Source organism: Scyliorhinus torazame, chromosome 21 (genome assembly GCF_047496885.1).
Source record: "Scyliorhinus torazame isolate Kashiwa2021f chromosome 21, sScyTor2.1, whole genome shotgun sequence".
NCBI lineage: Eukaryota > Metazoa > Chordata > Chondrichthyes > Carcharhiniformes > Scyliorhinidae > Scyliorhinus > Scyliorhinus torazame.
In genome coordinates, this window is record NC_092727.1 from 121,391,318 (window position 1) to 121,418,015 (window position 26,698).

A 26,698-nucleotide genomic window follows, 5' to 3' on the forward strand; every position below is an offset into this window, starting at 1 on the left:
GTCTCGGTCACCCATTAAACCTCCCAATGTCATTTCAACTGGTTTTAATGGCTGCACCCTCAATTAGTGATGAGTTGCATGACTGGAGTTTTTTCCTACAGTCTGAAATGAAATTTCTCCATCAGATCTGTTTGCTTCCAATTTCACCTCGCCTCCACACCTCTTTCCCTGCCTCCTGAAGATAATTGACTCCAACTGGGGCACAGTTATGGGGCTCCCCAGCACATGATCCGAAAGGCCATCTCCATACCTGAACAAGTTTTGGTAGCAGATTTGCAGATTAGTCCAATCACGTCAATACCTAACTCCCATAAATGATGGCATTACTTTGTTTTCTTAGAATTGCAAAGCTCACCCGTGGGCCGCTATGGAAAAGATGCTCAAATCTCAGGTTCTGCAGGTGTTGCAGTAAATGTCAGCAATGTTGATGCAGGAGCGGAGTTAGGAGGACACGTATCAAATACCATGACTCCTGTGGGAATGAAAAAGCAAGCAATCAACGAATTCACCCTATATAGAGCTGCCCAAAACAGGTATTTATATCCAAATTTCACTGCATTACAGAGAATGATAACTCTTACAGACTCAGACTGGCATGTGTCAAATTTATCATTTATCTACATCCATGACGTGATTGGCTTTATAGCCATCATTGGACAGCTGCTTTATACTAGCTGTCTTCATTTACTGATGTGCTTAACTTTGATGCCGGCGTCAAAACCGGTGCAAGCGGCGCCGCCGTCAACAGGCCTCCAGGCCCAGTCATTCTCCCCTTCCTCGGGGGCTAGTACGCCGTCGGAGTGCTGTGCGCTGCTACGGCGCCGAAAGCTGGCCCGACACGGGTCCACGCACGCGCGCCATAGCTGGAGCGGGTCAGCGCATGTGCGTGGGTTGCCGTCTCCCCGCCAGCCCCCGGGCAACATGGCGGAGCCCTACAGGGGAGACCACATTGGGAGCAGTGTTTTGGGCCCGGGATGTTAACTTCCCAGGCCCAAAACACTCATTCCAGGTTAAGCAGCGTTTCACTTGCATCTCTTCCAATTTGGTCAACTGCATTCGCTGCTCCCAATGTGGTCTCCTCTATATCGGAGAGACCAAACGCAGACTGGGTGATCGCTTTGCTGAGCATCTTCGGTCTGTGCGCATTCAGGACCCTGATCTTCCTGTTGCTTGCCATTTTAACACAAGACCCTGCTCCCATGCCCACATGTACGTTCTTGGCCTGCTGCAATGTTCCAGTGAAGCGCACGGCAAACTGGAGGAACAACATTGCATCTTCCGGTTAGGCATGTTACAGCCTTCCGGCCTGAACATCGAATTCAACAACTTCAGATGATCAGCTCTACCCCACCTCGACCCATTTGTTTTCATTTCATTTTAACTGTCTTTTCCAATTCTTTCTTTCTTAATATATATTTAATTCCCCCCCCATCTTATCCACCTTTCCTTCACCTTTCTCCTCTTTGCTTCCCCCTTCCCCTCCTCCCACATCTACAGTTCACCCTCTGATGTTAGTTTCCCTGCTGTTTGACCTTTGACATCTTTTGTCCTCTCTGGGGACTGCCATTAGCACTCTTCCCCCCCTGGTTTCTGTGGCCATTAGCACCCGGTTTCCCTGGGTTTCTGTGGCTATGACTCATCTTTCATTCTCACTCCACAGTATAAATATTTCCCACTTTCTCTGTCTGTTAGCCTTGACAAAGAGTCATCGGACTCGTAACATTCGCTCTTTTCTCCCCCTACAGATGCTGCCAGACTTGCTGAGATTTTCCAGCATTTTCTCCGGTCAGAATGGTGACTTGGAATGGGAGAGGGTTGGGAGACTGGTGAAGAGAATGGGTTGTTTGAGCACTTGTAGAGTTTAAAAGCGGATGTGGTGATGCTGTGGGAAATCTATTTGAGAGTGAAGGATCAGGTGAGGCTTAAGAAGAGGTGGGTGAGCCATGTGTTTCATTCGGGATTGGATTGTAGGGCTCGGGAAGTGTCGATCTTGGTGAGCAAGTGGGCTAAGGTTTCAGATGTAGAAGGTGGTGACGGATCGGGGGGGGGGGGTCGCAGGTAAGTGGCGGGTGAATTGGAGGGGAGGTTGGTGGCGCTGGTAAGCGTATATGGCCCCAATTGGGATGATGCGGGGTTTGTGAAGAGAGTGTTGGATGCCATCTTGGATCTGGATACCCATGAGCTGGTAGTAAGGGGGGATTTGGATACAGTGCTGAAGCTGAGGGTGGATAGGTCCCAACCGCGCTCGCTGACCCAGTTGGGAGGGGGGGGGGGGTGGCGAAGGCATTGGCTGGGCTTATGAGGTGGATGGGAGGGTGGTCCCATGGAGATTTTTACACCCACGGGATCAGGAGTATTCGTTTCTCTCCCTGGTCCACAAGGATTGACTTTTTTGTGGTGGGATAGGTGCTGTTGGTGAGTTAAGTGTACTTTGGCAATTGTGATCTTGGATCACGCTCCGCATTGGATCGATGTGGTATTGGAGACGGGGGTGAAGCCGGGGTGGAGAATGGATGTGGAGTTATTGGCGGGCCGGAGCTTCTGTGACGAGATATGGAAGGTGATTGAGGAGTATGTGGGGTTTAATGTGGGGGAGGTCTCGCGGTCGGTGGTCTGGGAGGTTCTGAGGCCAGTGGGGAGGGAGGATGTGATCTTGTTTAAGGCTAAGGTGGATAGGGAGGAGAGGGAGGAATGCCAACGACTAATAGAGGAGATTTTGGGGGTGGATGGGAGGTATGCGGGAGACCCGCGGAGCTCTTGGCAAAGAGGAAGGAGTTGCAGGCGAGGGTTGGCCTGTTATCCATGGGGAAAGCAGTGCGCCAGTTGAGAAGGGTGAGGTGGGCTGTTCATGAGTACGGGAAGAAGAGAGGGTGTATGCTGGCAGGTCAGCTCCGTAGGGAGGCTGCGGCGAGGGAGATAGTTCAGGTGCGGGATAGGACGGGGAGTTGGTGGTGGCTCCGGAACAGATTAATGAAGTGTTTGAGGAGTTCTAAAGGGACTTATATAAATCAGAGCCACCGGAAGAGGAGCGGGAGATGAGATAGGTTCTGGGTGGACTAGAGTGCCTGAGGTTGGGGAGGGTGGTGAGGAGCTGGTGGGGGAGGGGGAGGTGAAGGTGGTGATTGGGAGTTGCAGGCAGGGAAGGTGGTGGGGTCCAACGGATTTCTGGCTGAATTTTATAAAAGATTTAAAGATACGCTGATGCCGTTGATGGTGGGAATGTTTGAGGACGCAATGGACAGGGGTGTCTTGTCACAGACGATGGGGCAGGCCTCCATCTCATTGTTCTTTAAGAAGGACAAGGATCCAGTGGAGTGTGGGTCATATAGGCCCATATCTCTGCTGAATGTAGGCGCCAATATATTGGCAAAGGTGGGGAGGGGGGGCCTCATCTTAGGTTTTTGGGTGCGCAGGTGGCCCGGGAGCGGGCAGGGCTTCGGAAGTTTCATTTCACAAGGTTGGTGGGGAGGGTGAAGGCTGATTTGCTGAAGTGGGACAATTTCCCACTGCCGTTGGTGGGCCGGGTGCAGGCAGTAAAGATGAATGTTTTGCCGCGATTCTTGTTTTTGTTTCAATGCCTGCCGGTCTTTTTGCCCAAAGCATTTTTTAGGGGGGTAGACAGGCTGATCTCATTGTTTGTTTGGGTGGGGAAGATGGCTAGGATTAGGAAGTGATACTGCAGAGGGGACGGCAGGAGGGGGGCTTCGGGCTCCCAAACTTGATCTATTATTATTGGGCGGCAAATGCAGAGAAGATTCAGGGTTGGAGCAGGGAGGGTGGGACTTTGTGGGTGAGGATGTAGGTGGGCTATTGCAGGGGGATCGGAGTTGCAGGGGCTGGCAATAGGGGTAATCGTGGATTTGGGCCAGGGAGGATGGGCGCAAGGTTCCGGGGATGGGAAGAGAGGGGGATTAAGGAAATGAAGCATCTGCTTCTGCGAGAACGATTTGTGAGTTTGGAGGAGCTGGGCGAGAAGTTTGGGCTGGCGTGGGGCGAATGTTTCAGGTATATGCAGATGCGTGACTGTGCGAGGAAGGCCTTCCCAACCTTCCCGATAGCGCCTGCCTCCTCGTTGATGGAGGCAGTGCTGTCAGCAGGAGGGTTGGAGAGAGTGGTAGTCTCGGCGATTTATGAGAGGTTTTCAGAAGAGGATGGGGGGGGACCATGAAGACAAAGTGGGAGGAGTTGGAGGTAACGCTCGAGGAGGGACTGTGGTGTGAGGTGCTGTGGAGGGTAAACGCCTTGACTTTGTGCGCGAGGCTGTGGCTGATACAGCTGAAGGTACTGTACAGGCTGCACCTTACAAAGTCTAGGATGATCCAGCTGTTCGAAGGGGTGGGGGAATGCCGTGAGCGACGTGGGACAGACCCCTCGAACCGTATGCATATGTTTTGGTCCTGCCCAAACCTGGAAAGGTTCTGGAGGACGGTGTTCAGCACCATCTCGGGGGTCATACATGCGGATGTGGAGCCCAGTCCCCTAGAAACCATATTCAGGGTGTTGGACCGACCAGAAGGTGCGGGGCAGATGTTTTAGCCTTTGCCTCGCTGATTGCTCGTTGGTGAGTCTTGTTGGCGTGGAGCTCAGCTTCTCCACCCTGTGCCTCGGTGTGGCGGGAGGACCAGCTGGGATTGGGACCCTGGAAAAGATGAAATTTGCTCAAAGGGAGCCAAGTGATGGGTTTTACAATAATTGGGGTTTGTTCATCATACATTTTATGGAGTTGGTTACTGTTGCGGGAGGGGGCTTGGTGGCTTGGGGGGTTCTGTGGGACTCTTGTAAACTATAAAACTATTGAAAATTTGTCGGATAAAAATGCTTTAAAAAATAACACTGGCCTGATTCATAGGTTCTGTAAGTTAAAATGACAACACCATCATCTCCCTCTGCATCAATGAGTACTTTTCTAAATAAGTCTTTTTTTAAATTTATCTTTGCAGTAAAGTAGACAGAACACACGGTTTTCTGAGTACTCTGCCTGATGATGCCATTTATGTCATATTTGAAGTGGTAGAGACAGATGGAGAATGTTATCTAAAGAAGACTGCCGGTGGAAAATCAAAACTGAAAGTGCCCATTAAGTTCATACAGGGGAGTATAACTGCACTCAATTCCTGACCGATAACCTTATGTTTGCAATCTTAACTCACATGTAGATGATTTGAATTTATTATCCTTAAACATGGCAATGAAGTGATCTAGAGACATGAGTTCAAAACCCCACCATTGCAGCTGGGAATTTAAATGAAGTAAGTGAGTAAAACTGAATGAAAAATTTATTAAAAGTAATGATGGCCATAAAATTTCTGGGTTATTATAAAAATCTACCCGATTCACTAAGGATCCTTCCTGTTGATTCCCTTATTTCCCATTTCTTTCACTTTGTCATTTTCATTTTTTGATCCATGAATATTTAAGGGCATGTACCATAATAATAACAATAACAATTGCTTATTGTCACAAGTAGGCTTCAGGGAAGTTACTGTGAAAAGCCCCTAGTCGCCACATTCCAGCGCCTGTTCGGGGAGGCTGGTACGGAAATTGAATCCCCGCTGCTGCCTTGCTCTGCATTACAAGCCAGCTGTTTAGCCCACTGTGCTAAACCAGCCCCCTTAAGTCGAGCAGAGGAAGTGGGTCGCGCAGTTCGGCCGGCGTGGGTTGCGAAGGTCGGCCGGATTGGGTCCCGAAGGTTGGCCGGTTGGTAAAATTGGGTCCCCGGAAAAAAGGTTTGAAGAACACTGACTTAGAGGGTGAGTCTTTGGAACTCTCTTCCTGAAAGGGAGGAGGAAGCAGAATTTTTTGAATATTTTTTTGGCAGAGGTGGATTGACTCTTGGTAAGCAAGGAGGTGATAAGCTATCAGGGGTAGGCAGATTTGAGGTTACTAGCTGATCACTCATGATCTTATTAAATTGTCAAGGCGCCAAATGGCCTATTCCTGCTCCTTGTTCATAAGCTTATATAGATATGAAAATTTTAAAAAATGAAATGAAAATCGCTTATTGTCACAAGTAGGCTTCAAATGAAGTTACTGTGAAAAGCCCCTAGTCGCCACATTCCGGCGCCTGTTCAGGGAGGCTGGAACGGAAATTGAACCCCCACTGCTGCCTTGTTCTGCATTACAAGCCAGCTGTTTAGCCCACTGTGTTAAACCAGCCCCCTTAAGTCGAGCAGAGGAAGTGAGGAACTCAAAAGTTGCAAATCAGTACACTGTGCTATGTAGATTTAGATTGAAGAACTCAGACTTTCTGGCACCTGAGAGATCGGACGGGTTCAGTTGGATTGGTTAGCTGGTGGCCAGTGGGTTCGCCAAAGATCATATTTAGAAAGTGATTGGTTTCAGTCAGGTGGGAGGTTTTCAAAGGACCCGGGAAGGAGACAGAATTTCCTGGCACCAAGAGAAGAAGCTGTGAATTGCTCTCTCTCTCTCCATTCTCCAAAAAGGTTTCTTAGCCTGCTGCTTCTGAAACTGCAGAGAATTCTTGAGATCCCCCTGATGAATCTGCACTCAAAACCATTACAGATTGAAAGCAAAGACCTCACCCAACTGAAGGTCTAGCCAAAAGATAATCAAACTGGATGACGTTGATCTGAAACAAAGACTTTTAGCCTTTTACCTGTTGTATTATTTCTCTTTACACCCCTCTTTCCCTTCTGTGTTTGTCTGTCTTGTGTGAGAAGCCAGTTGCATTTGCTGCCTATTTAATTATAGCTATTGTTATTTTTTAAAATAGTAATTGTGTTTAAATTTACAAACCTGGGGCGAAATTCTCCGTTATCGGCGGAAAGTCCGCCGATCGGCGCAAAAAACGGCGCAAATCCCACTTGCGTCACGTCGGAAAAATGGGTCGATAGTCTCTGGCCCGAAATGGGCTAGCAGCGACGTAACGGGATCCGCGCTTGCGCAGTGGTTCACGCCGTGCAGCGTCATACGCGCTGCACGGCGTGACGGCTCATAAGGCCGCGCTGCTCCCCCCACCCGACCGGAACACCCGACCGCAACGCCCGACTGGATGGCTGGCCGTCGCTCAGCCCCGAGGTTCGAGTCACGCGATGTGGAGGCGCTCCTGGACGCGGTGGAGCAGAGGAGGGACGCCCTGTATCCCGGGCACGGCCGCAGAGTTGCCCCACGCCACAGCTGGCGTCTGTGGAGGGAAGTGGAAGAGGCCGTCACCACTGTGGCCCTGACACCACGGACAGGCACCCAGTGCCACAAGAAGGTGAACGACCTCGTCAGAGCAGGCAGGGTGAGCCTCCCCATATCCCCCCCTCCCCCATATCCCCCTCCCCCATATCCCCCCTCCCCCATATCCCCCCTCCCCCATATCCCCCCTCCCCCATATCCCCACCTCCCCCATATCCCCCATATCCCCCCTCCCCCATATCCCCCATATCCCCCCTCCCCCATATCCCCCCTCCCCCATATCCCCCATATCCCCCCTCCCCCATATCCCCCATATCCCCCCTCCCCCATATCCCCCCTCCCCCATATCCCCCCTCCCCCTTATCCCCCCTCCCCCATATCCCCCCTCCCCATATCCCCCTCCCCATATCCCCCATATTCCCCCCCTCCCCCATATCCCCCATATCCCCCCTCACCCATATCCCCCATCCCCCATATCCCCCCTCCCCCATATCCCCCATATCCCCCCTCCCCCATATCCCCCCTCCCCATATCCCCCATATCCCCCTCCCCCATATCCCCCCTCCCCCATATCCCCCATATCCCCCTCCCCCACATCCCCCCTCCCCATACCCCCCATATCCCCCCTCCCCCATATCCCCCATAACCCCCCTCCCCCATATCCCCCCTCCCCATATCCCCCCTCCCCCATATCCCCCAGAGACCCCCTCCCCCATATCCCCCCTCCCCCATATCCCCCCTCACCCATATCCCCCTCCCCCATATCCCCCCTCCCCCATATCCCCCCTTCCACATATCCCCCATATCCCCCCTCCCCCATATCCCCCCTCCCCCATATCCCCCCCTCCCCCATATCCCCCATATCCCCCTCCCCCATTTCCCCCACTCCCCCATATCCCCCATATCCCCAAGTGAATCCAGCGCTAACCTTAACCTCTGCAATGCACGCGCAACCGATGGCGTGCATTCATATACCTGCCTAACACTGTTGCTTTTTACCCCTGCACCCCCCCCCCCCACTGGAGAAGCGCGCACACAACAATAGGGAGCATGTGAGGACTGGAGGAGGGCCGGCTGATGAGAGGCCACTGACCGTACACGAGGAAAGGGCCCTCGAACTGGCTGGCGGACCTGAGGACCGGGAGGTTGCTGATGCAGAGGTCGGGGGCGTACTAGCGAGTGAGCCACCGACAGCCGGTCCCCATATCCCCCCTCCCCTATATCCCCCTCCCCCGTATCACCTGATCACTGCCTGATGTCTAACCATGCATGCATCATTGTGTATCGCAGGACCAAACGTCCAGGCACCCATCCCCGCAGATGCAGACCGCCCGCAGGATGCCCCTCGGAGACCACAGGAGACGGAGAGACCCGCACCCTCCAGCATGCAACGCCCGCAGGATGCCCCTCGGAGACCACAGGAGACGGAGAGACCCGCACCCTCCAGCATGCGACGCCCGCAGGATGCCCCTCGGAGACCACAGGAGACGGAGAGACCCACACCCTCCAGCATGCGACGCCCGCAGGATGCCCCTCGGAGACCACAGGAGACGGAGAGGCCCGCACCCTCCAGCATGCGACGCCCGCAGGATGCCCCTCGGAGACCACGGGAGACGGAGAGACCCGGACCCTCCAGCATGCGACGCCCGCAGGATGCCCCTCGCACACCACGGGAGACGGAGAGACCTGGAGCAACAGGGAGACGACACCCCCGTCACGTGCGGGAGCGACCACCCAGCGACGAGAGGGGCAGCCACAGGCCCCCGTCACATCCGAGCCAGGACACCACTACCCAGGACACCACTACCCAGGACACCACTACCCAGGACACCCCTACCCGGGACAGCACTACCCAGGAAGACGAAATACCGGACAGTGAGTCCGAGTGGATGGGTGGAGACGAACCCCCACCCCAAAGTGCCATGGACTCAGAGTGGGACGAAGAGCACGACACAACGCCACTGCTGTCACCAACACCCTCCACCATCGCAGAAACACTCACCACGGTTGGGCACTTTAGTGATGAGGCGTCTGGTACACTCACTGGTGCGCACAACACAGCCGTCCCGGTACAGCAGGTGGAGGTAGGAGCAGCAGAGGGACCGGGTGGTCGGAGGGCAGCCCAGCCCAAGCGAACATCTGCCGCCCAGATGGATCCCGGGTTCCTGCAGTTACCACACCCACACATAGATCCGATGCAACCACCGACCCGGAGACGAGCGGAGAGGGTGACGGGCGGCTTGCGGCGGCTGCGGTCGCAGGTGGAGGAGTCCACCCGCGTCCAGGAGCTGGGAGTGGTGCCAGTCATACGTGCCACCCAGGCCGACACCGCACGGGTGGCGTCCGCGGTGGAGGCAATGGGTGCGACGGTGTCAGACATGGGGAACGGTTTGCGAGGCCTGGGGCCTTCCGTGCAGGCGGAGTCTGTGGCCCAGGAAATGGCTGCCCTCTCACAGGAGGCCATGAGCCAGTGCCAGCGCCAGATGGCAGAGGCGCTCAACGCCATAGCCTAGTCTCTGCAGGCCATGGCCCAGTCTCAGCAGGCCATGGGCCAGTCTCTGCAGGCCATCGCTGAGGGCATCGGCGCCAGTGGCCATGTGCGAGCCGGCGTTGCACTGTCACAGACAGGGTTTGCCAACCCCCTGGGCTCCATGGCTGCAAACCTGCAGACCCCTGTCGATACCAGCATGGGCCTCCAGGACTGGCAGCGCCAGATGTCAGGGGGGCGTCGGATGGCCAGTCCGTTCGCATCCCCCACCCATGTAGAGGCCTGGGGGCCATTGGGCACCCCGAGGGAGGAGGAGGTGGTGTGGTCCGTCCCGGCTCCCTCTGTAGGGGAGGTCCCGGTACACCGCGACACCTCGGACTCCCCCCCTTCCGTCCCAGGTGCATCAGGTGGGCAACGGGCAGGACAGGCTGGCAGCTCGTCATCCCAGTCGCCCGGGCCGCAGCCTGGCCCATCTAGGCCAGGGCGCCCCAGGAAACGGCCGCCAAAGGGATCCAGTGTCAGAGGGCAGGAATCACAGGAGTCCACCTCCAGTTCTGCTGTACCGTCTGGGGAACCACGTAGACGTAGTCAAAGGGCCCGTAAGGCCAAACAATTAGACACTGAGTAAGTTGGCACGGGTGCAGGGCACAGATGAGTTTTAGGGGCTAGGGCACGTGCATGAACCCCTTTGGTTATTAAAGTCAATGTTACACCTACCGAAGCTGCCTCTGTGCTCTGTCCAAAGTGTGCGGGGGTGTCATGTACGTTGAGCGCAAGTGTGTGTGTGTGAGGGGTGGTCTTACCTCAGCCCCAGGTGAGTCTGCCCCCTTCCCCCTGGGCCGCCATCAACATCCCCCGGGCAGAGGACGGGACCGTGCGCTGCAGTGTCACAGCCGCATGCAGGGATGGTCCGGGTGGATGGTGGTACTGTGGCCATGGGTCAGACATAGTCCAACGATGTAGAGCCAGGAGCTCATCGCAGGGCGGGTTGTCATCATCCTCCATGGCCTGCGATAGACACGCGTCCACCCGCAACTGTGTGAGCCCGGCCCGTTGTGCCGCAGGTGGATCGGCAATGGGGGGGGGGGGGGCGGGGGGGGGGGGTGGTGTGCATGCGGGTGGGGTGGGTGGGGTTGTGGAGGGGGGGTGAGGGTGCTGGGTGGGTGGATGGGTGTGGGGTGTGGGTGGTCGGCTGTTGCCATGGTGTGCGGTCTGTGGCCATACTACCCGATTCCCACGCCCATCTAGTCAGTGAAGCGGGCGTCTATCAGTCTGTCCCGTGCCCGCTGGGCCAGCCGGTAACGGTGGACAGCCACCCGCCTGTGTCTACCCCGTCTGCCCTGACCATTGCCCCCATCCCCCTCATCTGGGGAGGACTGTGCCTCTTCCTGCTGCTCCTCCACTCCGCCCTCCTCTGCCTGCGGCACATCGCCCCTCTGCTGGGCTATGTTGTGCAGGACGCAGCACACCACAATGATGCGGCCGACCCTATCTGACCGATACTGGAGGGCGCCCCCAGAGAGGTCCAGGCACCTGAAACGCATCTTCAGCACGCCAAAGCACCTCTCGATCACTCCCCTTGTCGCTACATGGGCATCATTGTAGCGGTTCTCCGCCTCATTGCGTGGCCTCCGTATAGGCGTCATCAGCCACGATCGCAATGGGTAGCCCCTGTCGCCCAGCAACCAGCCCCACAGCCGGGAATGGCGTCCCTCGTACATGCCGGGGATGGATGACCGCGACAACACGAATGAGTCGTGTACACTGCCTGGGTGACGGGCGCAGACGTGCAGGATCATCATGCGGTGGTCGCAGACCACCTGTACGTTCATCGAATAGGTCCCCTTCCTATTAGTGAACATGGCCCTGTTATCTGCAGGTGGCCGCACGGCGACGTGCATCCCATCGATCGCGCCCTGGACCATGGGGAACCCGGCCACGGCAGAGAAGCCCACGGCCCGGGCATCTTGGCTGGCCCGGTCCACGGGGAAGCGGATGTAGCGGTGCGCCATGGCATATAGGGCATCTGTCACTGCCCGGAAGCACCGGTGCACCGATGTCTGCGATATGCCGGACAGGTCCCCACTCGGTGCCTGGAATGACCCCGTTGCATAAAAGTTCAGGGCCACCGTAACCTTGACGGACACGGGGAGAGGGTGTCCCCCGCCAGTGCCACGCGGTGACAGGTGTGCCAGCAGGTGGCAGATGTGTGCCACGGTTTCCCGGCTCATCCGGATTCTCCTCCTGCATTCCCGGTCCGTGAGGTCCTGGTATGACTGCCGGGGCCGGTACACACAGGGCGCCCTCGGGTGCCTCCGTTGCCGTGGGGCCGCGACGTCCTCCTCCCCTCCTCGTCCTGTCGGTCAGGTGTCCCTCCAGCCTGGGCGGCTGCCGCCTGCCCCTCTGCGGCAGCCTGCGCCGCCTCTCTGGCACGCTCCTCCTCCTCCTCCTCCTCCTCCTCATCCAGGGCAACATAGACATGAGCGGCTGCCACCACGGCGGCCAACATCGCTGGATGATCTGAAAACATGACGGCCTGGTGGGGGGGAGGGGAACGACGACATGTCATCATTGCCCATATCCCCTCCTCCCCCCAGCCAGGTGGCATGGACCGCATGGGTCCAACTGTTGGAGGCTGGCACCTGGACAGGTGGACCAACTCACTTGCCCTCCCATCCCCCTCCTCGGCACGGACCCCCCCCCCAACCTCCACCCCAGCACGGACCCCCCCCCCAACCTCCACCCCGGCACGGACCCCCCCCCCCAACCTCCACCCCGGCACGGCCCCCCCCCCCCCAAACTCACCCCGGCACGGACCCCCCCCCAACCTCCACCCCAGCACGGACCCCCCCCCAACCTCCACCCCTCCTCGGCACGGAACCCCCCCAACCTCACCCCGGCACGGACCCCCCCCCAACCTCCACCCCAGCACGGCCCCCCCCCAACCTCCACCCCTCCTCGGCACGGACCCCCCCCCAACCTCCACCCCGGCAGGACCCCCCCGACAACCTCACCCCGGCACGGACGCCCCCCCCCCAACCTCCACCCCAGCACGGACCCCCCCCAACCTCCACCCCGGCACGGCACGGACCCCCCCCAACCTCCACCCCGGCACGGACCCCCCCCCCACAACCTCCACCCCGACACGGACCCCCACCCCCAACCTCCACCCCAGCACGGAACCCCCCCAACCTCCACCCCGGCACGGCACGGACCCCCCCAACCTCCACCCCGGCACGGACCACCCCCCCCAACCTCCACCCCAGCACGGACCCCCCCCAACCTCCACCCCGGCACGGCACGGACCCCCCCCAACCTCCACCCCGGCACGGACCCCCCCCCACCTCCACCCCGGCACGGACCCCCCCCCCCAACCTCCACCCCGGCATGGACCCCCCCCCCCAACCTCCACCCCAGCACGGACCCCCCCCCCCAACCTCCACCCCGGCACGGCACGGACCCCCCCAACCTCCACCCCGGCACGGACCCCCCCCCAACCTCCACCCCAGCATGGACACCCCCCCAACCTCCACCCCGGCACGGCACGGACCCCCCCCTCCAACCTCCACCCCGGCACGGACCCCCCATCCACCTCCCCGTCACGGACCCCCTCCCGGCACTCCCCCGGAGCCCAGCCTACTCTAACCCCCCCCCCGCACACACACACACACAAGCCGAGACACACCTCTCCTCACGCATTCAGACTGCGGCCACGCCATTGCCTGCCCAGAGCCAACCCCCCAGGCCATCACTCACCTCCACGCTGGTCGGCGTGAGCCTGGAGCACCGGGTCACGCCGATGAAAAGGCGGTTTAATTTACGTCGACGTGAACGGTCATCACGTCGACGGGACTTTGGCCCATCCGGAAGGGAGAATGTCGGCAGGCCGAAAATCGGCTGCCTTGCGCAGACCCGTGACATTCTCCGCGGCAGCGGCGACATTAACGCCCAGCCGACTTTTCTCCCTTCGGAGACTTCGGCAACCGGCGGGAGCGGGATTCACGGCGGCCAACGGCCATTCTCCGACCCTCTGGGGGGTCGGAGAATGACGCCCCTGATGACTAGTTATTGGGCAGACAAAGACTAAAGACTTTGGGTATTTTCTAAGAATTAATTGTTAATTTCAATTGTGCTGCAATTCTGGGTCAAGAAGGACTAGAACTGACCGCACACTAGCAGCACAATGGTTAGCACTGTTGTTTCGCAGCTCCAGGGTCCCAGGTTCGATTCCAAGCTTGTCTGTGCGGAGTCTGCACGTTCTCCCTATGTTTGTTCTCCCTGTGTCCTCCAGGTGCTCTGGTTTCCTCCCACAGTACAAAGATGTGCAGGTTAGGTGGATTGGCCATGCTAAATTGCCCTTAGTGTCCAAAAAAAAGTTACTGGGTTACGGGGATAGGGTGGAGGTGTGGGTTTAAGTAGGATGCTCTTTCTGAGGACCGGTGCAGACTCGATGGGCCAAATGGCCTCTTTTTGCACTGCACATTCTACGATTACTATGATTACTAGCCAAGAGTGTCGTAACAGTACTAAGTGATTTTTACAAGCGTAATCTGTTGCCCTTTGTCTGATTTGGATGGAGCTGCTGACCCACGGTATTGCGACCCAGGGACCCAGATTCGATTCCGACCTCGGATGACTGTCAGTGTGGAGTTTGCACATTCTCCCATGTCTGTGTACGTTTTCCTCCAGATGTTCTGGTTTCCTCCCACAGGCCTGAAATGTGCCGATTAGGTGGATTAGCCATGCTAAATTGACCCTTGGTGTCCAATTCGGTGGGGTTACGGGATAGGGTGCGGAATTGGGCCGAGGAAGGTTGCTCTTTTGAGGGTCGGTGCAGACTCGATGAGCTGAATGGCCCCCCCACACTGTAGGAATTCTATGTTCCATGTACCAATATGCTTGATTCTTGAAATGTCTAGCCATTCAGCTGTTAAGGAAAGACAGAAGTTCTCGCCTTGCTGGTGATTCCCACATGGGAATGAATAAACCCCCCCAAAAAAAGACAATTAAAGAAAAACAACAGAATAACAAACAGAACAACAGAAGAAGTAACAAAATGCATTGAGATCAACTGTTTAAAAAACAGCAAACGGTAGAGCTGTCAAGACAAGCAGATGGGGTTTAACAGAACACTGAAACCATCATTGCAACAGGATTGATTGATCCTGCTTGACATGAATTGTATTCAAAACTGTGAGAATGATCAAGATTCAGATGAGATAATGAATGTCATAAAGAATAATCATGAGCTGTGTTTAGCTGGCTGTAAATGGAGTAAGCCGGGCATCGGCAAAGACTTTCTGTTAACCTATTAATTTCTGACCGCCTGTCATTAGATTCCTTTAAGGAATGGCTTTAATATTGTTAATTTGTAATCTATTTCCCTTCATTCCGGTATTTTCCAGATTGTCTGAGTGATAATTGACATTTGGGATGAGCAGTGCAACACTGAACTTTGAGCTACATTTTCTCTCTGACCTTCTGTTCTGTCTGATTCTGTCACTGGTTGCTGTATGGCCTCTTTCATTATTTATTAAGAGAAGAATGATATGGTTCTGAGGTGATATTGTATTGCACAACGCCGCTACAGTTCCCTTAGATTTCTTTTATAAATTTAGAGTACCCAATTAATTTTTTTCCAATTAAGGGGCAATTTAAGGGCAAACTACCTAAGCTACACATTTTTGGGTTGTGGGGGTGAGGCCCACGCAGACACGGGGAGAATGTGCAAACTCCACACCAAAAGTGACCCGGGGCCAGGATTGAACCCGGGTCCTCGGCGCTGTGAGCCAGCAGTGCTAACCACTGCACCACCATGCCACAGTTCCCTTAGCGTTTACATACAGAATACGGAATGCAAAATCAAAACAATTCCAGTTTGCCTCGTTCCATCAGATAACTGAAGTCCTTCAACCCTGCTTACTTTTTATTGAATCTCTTTCTAATCTGATCCCAACATTTTGACTTTCCTGCAAATTCCTTTGAAACATTAACTTTCAATATTAAATATAATAATTTTCCTTGTTGTATTAGGCTGAAGGAGGATTCAACGCAAGTACGGAGGAGTCGTTAACCTATCATGCTGGAACTACTGTTGCATTCAGGGTTTTAAAATTACGGATTGATGGAGATAGCTTGGGTATGTAAAAGGAGAGAAACAAGACTAAGAATTGACAGAAGATCTATGCAATAGTAAATTGCTGATGAATGGTTAATTAAACATTCATCAGTCGTTTGTCCTATCTCCATGTATTGAAGATTTGAGAAATACGTCGACTTTCGGATTATAGAATCATAGAATCATAGAAGTTTACAGCATGGAAACAGGCCCTTCGGCCCAACCAGTCCATGCCGCCCAGGTTTTTACCATTAAGCTAGTCCCAGTTGCCCGCACTTGGCCCATAACCCTCTATACCAATCTTACCCATGTAACCATCTAAATGCTTTTTGAAAGACACAATTGTACCCGCTTCTACTACTACCTCTGGCAGCCCATTCCAGACACTCACTACCCTCTGAGTGAAGAAATTGCCCCTCTGGGCCCTTCTGAATCTCTCCCCTCTCACCTTAAACCTATGCCCTCTAGTTTTAGACTCCCCTACCTTTGGGAAAAGATGTTGACTATCTACCTTATCTATGCCCCTCATTATTTTATAGACCTCTATAAGATCACCCCTAAGCCTCCTACGCTCCAGGGAAAAAAGTCCCAGTCTATCCAGCCTCTCCTTATAACTCAAACCATCAAGTCCCGGCAACATCCTAGTAAATCTTTTCTGCACTCTTTCTAGTTTAATAATATCCTTTCTATAATAGGGTGACCAGAACTGCACACAGTATTCCAAGTGTGGCCGTACATAGATGCAAATACAATACAAGCATGTCTGAAATTATTTGCCAACACTACTCAGGGTCTTTTGACTCTATCGAGAACAAAGAATTATGTATGATTTGAAACCGATACATCACCCGAATCATCCACTCCCTCCATCAGTGTTGGACCAGGGCTGCAGTGCATATCTCAAGGATGCGCTGCAGTAACTCACAAAGGTTCTTCAGCAGCATCTCCCACAGCTACAGCCTTCGCTAAGGACAAGGCGAACAGATGCCTGGGAGTGCCATCACCTCCATATTTCATTCCAAATCAACCATCATCCTGACTTGAAGATGTATCCATTGTTTCTTCATTGTCATCAGATCAGAGTCCTGGAATACCCTACATCACAGCACTGTGGGTGCACCTGCTGTTACAACCAGACCCAGGTGACGTTCCCCAAATGTTGTTGATCCAAGTGAGACCCCTTGATTTGTCACTATACGGTTGGGATACCCCACCACCACCCAAAATTATTACAAACCTTGGTGAGGAGAGATGACTGGCTCTGTGTCTTTATTTAACCCACGCTCTGCGGGTAGAAACAAAGGTTTAATCTAACAAGTTTCCCTTTTCCTTGGATATCTTTTCCAGACCCAATAGTTTTGTTTAAAATGGAGCCAATTTAACCAGGTTTTCTTGAGTTAAGATACAGTAAGTTTATTTACTAATAAAAAGGTAAGGAGAAATGCTAAAACACATGCATTTACATTCATATGGATTAGAAGTAAGAATTGACTTCAATAGTAATTAAATATTAATAAAAAGTGTAATGGAATAGTCCTTGAGTTGTAAGGAGTAGTAGACATTGAACATTTGACCATACGTATGGATTTAAGTTTAGTTGACTTCTGCAGACGAATAGTTGATTCTTCGGTTCAAACATTATTGATAATCAGCTATTGTCTTAAAATCACAATTTTTTTTGTTTCTTCAGATGTATATCATAAAACCCGAAGTCTAATAGGTTTGTTTTAATTTCATATTGCATTCATTTCTGTTATTCCAACATGTCACTAATCCAAACTTTATCATGATCTTAAAGAAGTGTTCAAAGTAAGGCATGAAAAAACATTAGTCTGTGGACTCAATGTGGTATTTATTTATTGATTCTTTATTTAGCTCAAAGTAAGATGAAACCAAGCTCCAATTTTATATTTTCTCAAAATAACAATATTAAACCAGGTTGTTAGCCATGTGATACGCACATTGGGTTGAATTTCCACGGTTGTTTATACTGTTATTCTGGGCTTTACGCTAATCTCCGAGCGAAACAATCCAAGGGAAATCTATAGAAACCCCCCACTGCCCCAGGGGAATTGTTGTTCGTCTATCACACGTCAAGGATCACACTTTTCGAACAACGTGGATGAGCAGAGGGATCTCGGTGTCCATGTACATAGATCCCTGAAAGTAGCCACCCAGGTTGATAGGGTTGTGAAGAAGGCCTATGGAGTTTTGGCCTTTATTGGTAGAGGGATTGAGTTCCGGAGTCATGAGGTCATGTTGCAGCTGTACAAAACTCTGGTACGGCCGCATTTGGAGTATTGCGTACAGTTCTGGTCACCTCATTATAGGAAGGACGTGGAAGCTTTGGAACGGGTGCAGAGGAGATTTACCAGGATGTTGCCTGGTATGGAGGGAAAATCTTATGAGGAAAGGCTGATGGACTTGAGGTTGTTTTCGTTAGAGAGAAGAAGGTTAAGAGGAGACTTAATAGAGGCGTACAAAATGATCAGGGGGTTAGATAGGGTGGACAGTGAGAGCCTTCTCCCGCGGATGGAAATGGCTAGCACGAGGGGACATAGCCTTAAACTGAGGGGTAATAGATATAGGACAGAGGTCAGAGGTAGGTTCTTTACGCAAAGAGTGGTGAGGCCGTGGAATGCCCTACCTGCAACAGTAGTGAACTCGCCAACATTGAGGGCATTTAAAAGTTTATTGGATAAGCATATGGATGATAATGGCATAGTGTAGGTTAGATGGCTTTTGTTTTTTGACTTCCCATGTCGGTGCAACATCGTGGGCCGAAGGGCCTGTACTGCGCTGTATCGTTCTATGTTCTATGTTCTATGTTCTATTAACTCTTGGAATACTGCTCTGAAATGTCGACGCTCCCATGGGATGTAAACATTTGTAGTGGGATCATTGCTACGTGTAGCCACCTGGATCAAGCTTCCTATAAGCCGCCGTTCCCAAATTTTGTGATGAAATTGGCCCTAGTTGAAATTGGCGGAGCAGGCGGCACGTGGCACAGTTGTTAGCACAGCAACCTACGGCGCTGAGGACCCGGGTTCGAATCCAGGCCCTGGGTCACTGTCCGTGTGGAGTTTGCACATTCTTCCCGTGTCTACGTGGGTTTCACCCCCACAACCCAAAGATGTGCAGAGTAGGTGGATTGGCCACGCTAAATTGCCTCTTAATTGGAAAAGAATAATTGGGTACTCTAAATTTATAGTAAAAAAAAGAAATTGGCGGGTCAAAGACCCATTTAATTGCATTGCAATTACAGAGCCAGGCTGTACTTATTACCTAGCTTTGACAAAGAGTCACCCAGACTCGAAACGTTAGCTCCGTTCTCACTCCACAGCCGCTTTCAGACCTACTGAGATTGTCCAGCATTTTCTGTTTTTATACTTGATACATCTAGTCTTTGCGCTTTTGATCAGATTGTTATAAAAACTCCTAATCATTATGTGCAACACCATTTGTGCCTGACATCACATTTTTGTCCCCTTTGGGTAAACGGGGGAGGATCCCACTGATTAAAATATCATTATCAGAGCCGTCTGTTCAAATCTCAACAGTAATCTCTTTTCATTAGAATCAACGTCTTCCCCGAAGAATCAACTCACTGGATTGGCTCAACTTTCTGAAGGCACGAGGCTCATTTTCCTCCAGACTTTCCTTGAGATTCTTAGCAGCTGTGATGATCTTCCAGATCTTGAGCTAATGGTTTGTATCTTAACTTTCTCAGTTTTAAAGTTGAAGATAGAATCATAGAATCCCTACAGTGCAGAAGGAGGCCATTTGGCCCATCAAGTCTGCACCAACCCTCGGAAACAGCACCCTACCTAGGCTCATGTCACCGCCCTATCCGCGTAGCCCCAACTAACCTTTGGATACTAAGGGGAATTTAGTATGGCCAATCCACATATTGCTGGCTATCTATGATATTTTGCGGTTTTCTCTTGTTAGGGATGGATCTTGGCTATGGTAAGTTCTCGAAAATAAAAATTGAGTAAGATATAATTGCGCGGCTGCCTCGATGTGGACGATCACGTTAGCCAGTGAAGCCCACATTGCTTGAATGATTAGAAATAAAATCCACACCATTAATTCCTAATGTTCTTGAATGTCAAAGTCTGACCAAGGCTGAACATTATTTCCATTCCTGGCCATCGTGTCCTGACAGAATATTCATACTTTTAGAAAACACAGTGTTTGATTATTCTCAAGAATGTGAAAAACATAAGAAATAGGAGTAATCTGGTCCCTTGTGTGATATTCTCTGATTTGCTTTACCTGGATGGCTTGGGTGCGTAATGTTGAACAAATAACATCATGCTTTGTTAACTAACAAAACTAATTTATTAACACTGCAAAATAAGATTCATACATATTCCTAAAGTATAAGGTTACTGAATTAAACTATGCTATCTCTAACTGCAGAACTCTCAAATACACAACAGTTCTACCTCACGCCTAATCACCTTCTCCCAGAATCCCAGGAGTCACATGATATTTCTATGACTGCTCTTGATTCCCATCTGGTGGTGAGATGTATTAACATGAAATTGTTAACCCTTTGCCTCCCACACAATATACATATTGTTACATCCCCCTTCATAGAACATAGAAACGTACAGCACAGAACAGGCCCTTCGGCCCTCCTTTGATGGCATTAGTGCCATCAAATGTGAACGTGGCATGATCTACACACACATCTATCTGTGTTATCTTGAATGGGAGATGTTTTCCAAACAATGTCCTGCAATCCATTGCTCATTTGCTGTCTGGATTGCTTTCCATATTGCATCCTTTGTCAAGTTTGACTGCAAGTCCCAAAAAACCGTACCTTTGTGCGAATCCTGTTGCTCTGTAGTTACTCTTTGTGTGCTCAAGGTCAGTTCCCTTTGGCATATCCGATTCATCTTTGAGCTTTTTAATATCAGTTCCCTTTGGCTTATCTGATGTGTCTTTGAGCTTTTTTACATCAGCTCCCTTTGGCTTATCTGATGTCTCTTTGGTAGTCTTCTTCTTCTCATCTAGAGTCAACTTCTTCAAGATGTCTTCAGTTTCTTGTTGGCTGTTCACAATTGATGTGCTCTCAACTGATTTTTTCACTGTCACACTCTTATTGTCTGCCTCTGCACAGTCCAGCTGAGAACTGTCACTCTTACCAGTGTCCTGCACAGCTTGTATGATACTTGTGATCACCTCGTCACTACTGGCAAATAAAGTAAATAGACCTTCATTGTCTGCCTCTTCTGGCTCATCGTCTGATTCTTCTGGCTTTCTGGAACATATTTCTTGTACAGCTCTTTGTTGCGAATTCATCCCTGTTCTGCACTGCGAGGCAAAATGGTGAAGTCTGCTGCACTTCGCGCAGGCTTTGCCGAAGGCTTGGCATTTTTTCGACGGGTGGGCATGGCCGCAACGTGCGCACCTCATGACACTCGTGACGCCATGCGCAAAACGGTCAACTTTTTTCAAGTGCACCTGCACAAAATGGCCACTGTCCGGAGCACACTGATTTTTAGATGCGCCACAGCATCAATGGCGTTAGCCACATTGTCCATTTCTGCGCCACATTCCCAAATCAATATTTCGGAATATTGATTTTTAGCATTTTCGCTTGCATAGCACATATTAATAGCTTCTTCTGGCATTAGTTTTGGTTGACTGAGCAGTCTATCATGGAACTTCTCATTTTTAACACCAAATATAATCTTATCACGCAGAAGGGAGTCTAATAATACTGAAAAATTACAGGTCTTCGCTTTGAGCCTGAGATCAGTAATGAACAATCAATAGTTTCACCTGCTTTTAGAACTCTTTTTTGAAATATATATCGTTTGAACGGTTCATTAATTTGCAGCTCACAGTGTCTGCCAACATGTCTATGACTTTGTCATATTTCTTTTTCTCAACCTCATTCTCGAAATGAGTTATATATTTCTAAAGCCTGCGGTCCAGCCATTGTAAGGAACAGCACTACCTTTTGTTGACCACTGGGCCAAGGCTGAGAGATAAAGCTCAAACTGGTGTTTGCAAATTTTGCAGTTGGCATCTACTTTACCCGATGTCCTGAATGGCTTTGGAGTCTGAAGACCCTCCATGAAACTTCGACTGGGTAATTTTTTTTCCGACGCTACTGGTCGTTGCGATCGGAGTCTGGTTGAGATATTTTCCCACAAGATTTTCTTTCTTTCTTTGAACAGAGATTTTTACTTTCCCCCTAAATCTTACTGTTCTAGTTTAGGTACCATGTGATGTTCTCTGTTTTGCTTTACCTGGATGCTTGGGTGCGTAGTGTTGAGAACACCAAATTTTGTTAACGAACAAAACTATTTTTGTTAACCAGGGGCTGGTTGAGTACAGCGGGCTAAAGAGCTGGCTTGTAAAGCAGATCAAGGCCAGCAGCGCGGGTTCAATTCCCATACCAGCCTCCCCAAACAGGCATCGGAATGTGGCGACTAGGGGCTTTTCACAGTAATTTCATTTGAAGCCTACTTGTGACAATAAGCAATTTTCATTTCATTCATTTCATTTCAATTTATTAACACTACTAAATAAGATTCATACATATTCCTAAAGTATAAGGTTACTAAATTAAACTATGCTATCTCTAACTGCAGAACTCTCAAATACACAATTGCTCTATCTCATGCATAAACACCTTCTCCCAGAATCCCACGAGTCATATGATATTTATATGACTGCCCTTGATTCCCATCTGGTGATGAGTAGTATTATCATGAAATTGTTAACCTACACAATATACATATTGTTACACCTTGAGCCTGCTGCACCATTCAACGTGGCTGATCTTGTACCTGAGTTCCACTTTCGTTCTATTACTACATCTTTTGGTTGACGTCAGTTCATCAGTATGTTATTGATCTCATTCATGTTTTAAAACACCGATAATGTCATTTCCCATAGTAATCTGCACATTGAGTGGCATGGTAGCACAGTGGTTAGCACTGTTGTCTCACAGCGGCAGGGCTCCGGGTTTGATTCCCGGATTGGGTCACTGACTGTGTGGAGTCTGTATGTTCTCCCCATGTCTGCGTGCGTTTCCTCCAGATGCTCCGGTTTCCTCACACAAGTCCCGAAAAACGTGCTGTTAGATGATTTGGACATTCTGAATTCTCCGTCAGTGCACCCGAACAGACGCCGTCGTATGGCAACTCGGGGGTTTTCACAGTAACTTCATTGCAGTGTTAATGTAAGCCTACTTGTGACACTAATTATTATTAGTTGGTTACCTGTAAGTGTGTGAGTTGCCAGTGAGACTGAGGTCATGTTGGGATTACGAATTGGGAATTGGGTTGGATTTGTCATGGGAGTTTGGCCTGCTTGGGAATTCATAAAATTTTCAACGGTCTTTTTGGCTGAAGTCTTTGGAGTAATTTCTCAGTTTAATTGTTTGAGAAAGAAAGAGCAGCATCGTTGCAAGCAGACCTCGAGTAGTAGGGAGTGATAGGGTGGTCATTGATTGGCTGCCTCATGACTATATATTCACCACACATCTTTGAAGTTGCAAAATTGATTTAATAAGTTCAAGTGATGAATGGGGCTGTGAGATCACAGGATTGTTTTAAAAACCCAACAGGTTCCTTTAAGGGAAGGGAACGCTACATCACATTCATTATAACCCTCTATCTACCACTTCAATTTAAACTTTTTGTCCCACTTTAGTTCCTTTCAAAGTGGCCTTAAAACAAACAAACAGAAGTAATTTATTTGCGAATTCGGAGTGCAGGCAGCGGGGAATATTTCAGTTTTTGTTAGTGCCAGTATTGAGGGATTCACTGCAGTGTCAATTCAAAGAACAAAGAACAATACAGCACAGGAACAGTGCCCTCCAAGCCTGCACCTACCATGGTACCTGCCTAAACTAAAACCGTCTGCACTTACAGAGTTCGTATCCTTCCATTCCCACCATATTCATTTATTTGTCTAGATGTCCCTTAAATGCCGCTGTCATACCTGCTCCCAGCACCTCCCCAGGCAGCGCGTTCCATATATTTACCACCCTCTGTGTAAAAAACTTGCCTCGCACATCTGTTCTAAACTTTTCCTTGCGCACTTTAAACCTATGTCCCCTAGTACTTGACTCTCCTACCCTAGGAAAGAGCATCTGACTATCCACTTTGTCCATGCCACTCATAATCTTGTAGACCTCTATCAGGTCGTCTCTCAACCTCCGTCATTCCAGTGAGAACAGACCAAGTTTATCCACCTCCCTCATTGCTAGTGCCCTCCATACCAGGCAACATCCGAGTAAACCGCTTCTGTATCCTCTCGAAAGCATCCACATCCTTCTGGTAGTGTGGCGACCAGTATTGTACACAATATTCCAAATGAGGCCCAACTAAGGTCCTGTACAGCTGCAACATGACATGCCAATTTTTATATTCAATGCCCCGACCGATGAAGGCCAGCATGCCATATGCCTTCTTAAGTCCATCATTAATAAGTCCATTTGTTTCCAAATGTGAGTAAATCCTATCTCTAAGAATCTTTTCCAATAGTTTCCCTACCACTGTCGTAAGGCTCGCCGACCTATAATTTCCTGGATTGTCCCTGCTGCCCTTCTTAAACAATGGAACAACATTGGCTACTCTCCAGTCCTCTGGAACTTCACCTGTAGCCAATGAGGATACAAAGATTACTGTCAAGCAATTTCTTCCTTATCCACATGCGTTGCCACTTTCAGTGATCCCAGATCTCTCTACCTGTCAGTACTTGCAAGAGTGCTACCATTTATTGTGTAATTCCTACATGCATTGGACCTTCCAAAGTGCATTATCTCATACTTGTCCGGGTTAAATGCCATCTTCCATTTCTCCGCCCAAGACTCCAACCAGTTTATATCCTGCTGTATCCTCTCACAATCCTCTTCACTATTTGCAACTCTGCCAATTTTTGTGTCGTCTGTGAACTTACTAATCAGACCAGCTACATTTTCTTCCAAATCATTTATATACACCATGAACAACAAAGACCCCAGAACTGAGCCCTGTGGAACACCGCCAGTCACAGTCTTCCATTCACAAAAGCACCCTTCTACTGCTACCCTCTGTCTTCTGTGCCCAAGCAAGTTCTGTCTCCAACTTGCCAGTTCTCCTCTTATCCGGTGCTGGATTCTGCGCCCCGCCACGCCTCATTTTGGCCTCGACCCGTCGGCTGGATTCTCCATTACGCCAGCCAGTCAATGGGGTTTCCCATTTTGGGGCAGCCCCACGCCATCGGGAAACCCCCGGGCACCGGCGAAACAGAGAATCCCGCTGTCGGAGAATCCCGCCCCACATGTGACTTCACCTTTTGTACCAGTCTACCATGAGGTACCTTGTCAAAGGCTTTACTGAAGTCCATGTATACAACTTCTACTGCCTTTCCCTCATCTATCATCTCTGTCACTTCCTCAAAAAACTCGATCAAATTAGTGAGGCACAACCTCCCCTTCACAAAACCATGCTGTCCATCACTAATAAGTCCATTTGTTTCCAAATGTGAGTAAATCGTATCTCTCAGGATCTTTTCCAATAGTTTCCCTACCACTGACGTAAGGCTTGCCGGCCTATAATTTCCTGGATTGTCCCTGCTGCCCTTCTTAAACAATGGAACAACATTGGCTACTCTCCAGTCCTCTGGAACTTCACCTGTAGCCAATGAAGTTACAAAGATTACTGTCAAAATCAATTATTTCTTCCCTTGCCTCCCGCAGTATTCTGGGGTAGATCCTATCAGGCCCTGGAGACTTATCTACTTTAATGCTTTTTAAGATGCCCAACACCTCTTTATTAATATCAACATGACTCAGAATATCTACACACTCTACCCTATACTCCTCATCCACCAAGTCCTTCTCTTTGATGAATACTGAGGCAGAGTATTCATTTAGTATCTCTCCCATTTCCTCTGGTTCCATATGTAGATTCCCTCCAATATCCTTGAATGGACTAACCCTTTCTCTGGCTTCCCTCTTGCTCTTAACATTTGTATAAAACGCCTTGGGATTTTCATTAATCCTGTTTGCCAAAGACATTTCATGACCCTTTTAGCCTTCCTAACTCCTACCTTACGTTCTTTCCTACTTGCCTTATATACTTCAAGGGCTCCATCTGTCCTAAGCCTTTTAGACCTTACAATTCTCTTTCACCAGGGTCAGCACTGGAGCAGGTACTCACCAGGGCCAGCATCGAAGCAGGTAATCACCAGGGTCAGCATTGAAGCAGGTAATCATCAGGGTCAGCATTGAAGCAGGTAAAGATCAGGGCCAGGATTGAAGCAGGTAATCGCCAGGGTCAGCATTGAAGCAGGTAATCACCAGGGTTAGCATTGAAGCAGGTAATCGCCAGGGTCAACATTGAAGCAGGTAATCACCAGGGTCAGCATTGAAGCAGGTAATCATCAGGGTCAGCATTGAAGCAGGTAAAGATCAGGGCCAGGATTGAAGCAGGTAATCGCCAGGGTCAGCATTGAAGCAGGTAATCACCAGGGTTAGCATTGAAGCAGGTAATCGCCAGGGTCAACATTGAAGCAGGTAATCGCCGGGGTCAGCATTGAAGCAGGTAATCTCCAGGGTCAGTATGGAAGCAGGTAATCACCAGGGTCAGTATGGAAGCAGGTAATCGCCAGGGTCAGCATTGAAGCAGGTAATCGCCAGGGTCAGCATTGAAGCAGGTAATCGCCAGGGTCAGCATTGAAGCAGGTAATTGCCAGGGCCAAAATTGAAGCAGGTAATCATGAGGGTCAACATCAAAGCAGGTACTCACCAGGGCCAGTATTGAATCAGGTAATCAGCAGGGTCAGTATTGAAGTAGGTAATCGCCAGGGCCAGTATTGAAGTAAGTAATCGCCAGGGCCAGTATTGAAGCAGGTAATCATGAGGGTCAGCATCAAAGCAGATACTCAACAGGGCCAGTATTGAAGCAGGTAATCACCAGGGCCAGCATTGAAGC

The 26,698-nt window shown here is 50.6% G+C and overlaps 1 protein-coding gene across 1 annotated transcript in view; it reads left to right on the forward strand.

Annotated features, from left to right (window-relative positions):
* The window catches only part of LOC140398073 (gasdermin-D-like), a 47,818-nt gene extending 21,823 nt beyond the window's left edge, over positions 1-25,995 (forward strand). The window contains exons 3-8 of the mRNA XM_072486282.1: positions 341-533; positions 4,941-5,089; positions 15,663-15,770; positions 17,440-17,469; positions 19,327-19,457; positions 25,900-25,995. Coding sequence (XP_072342383.1) covers positions 341-533; positions 4,941-5,089; positions 15,663-15,770; positions 17,440-17,469; positions 19,327-19,457; positions 25,900-25,995 — 707 coding nt within the window. The remainder of the gene's footprint in view (positions 1-340; positions 534-4,940; positions 5,090-15,662; positions 15,771-17,439; positions 17,470-19,326; positions 19,458-25,899) is intronic.
* Positions 25,996-26,698: the final 703 nt, after the last annotated feature.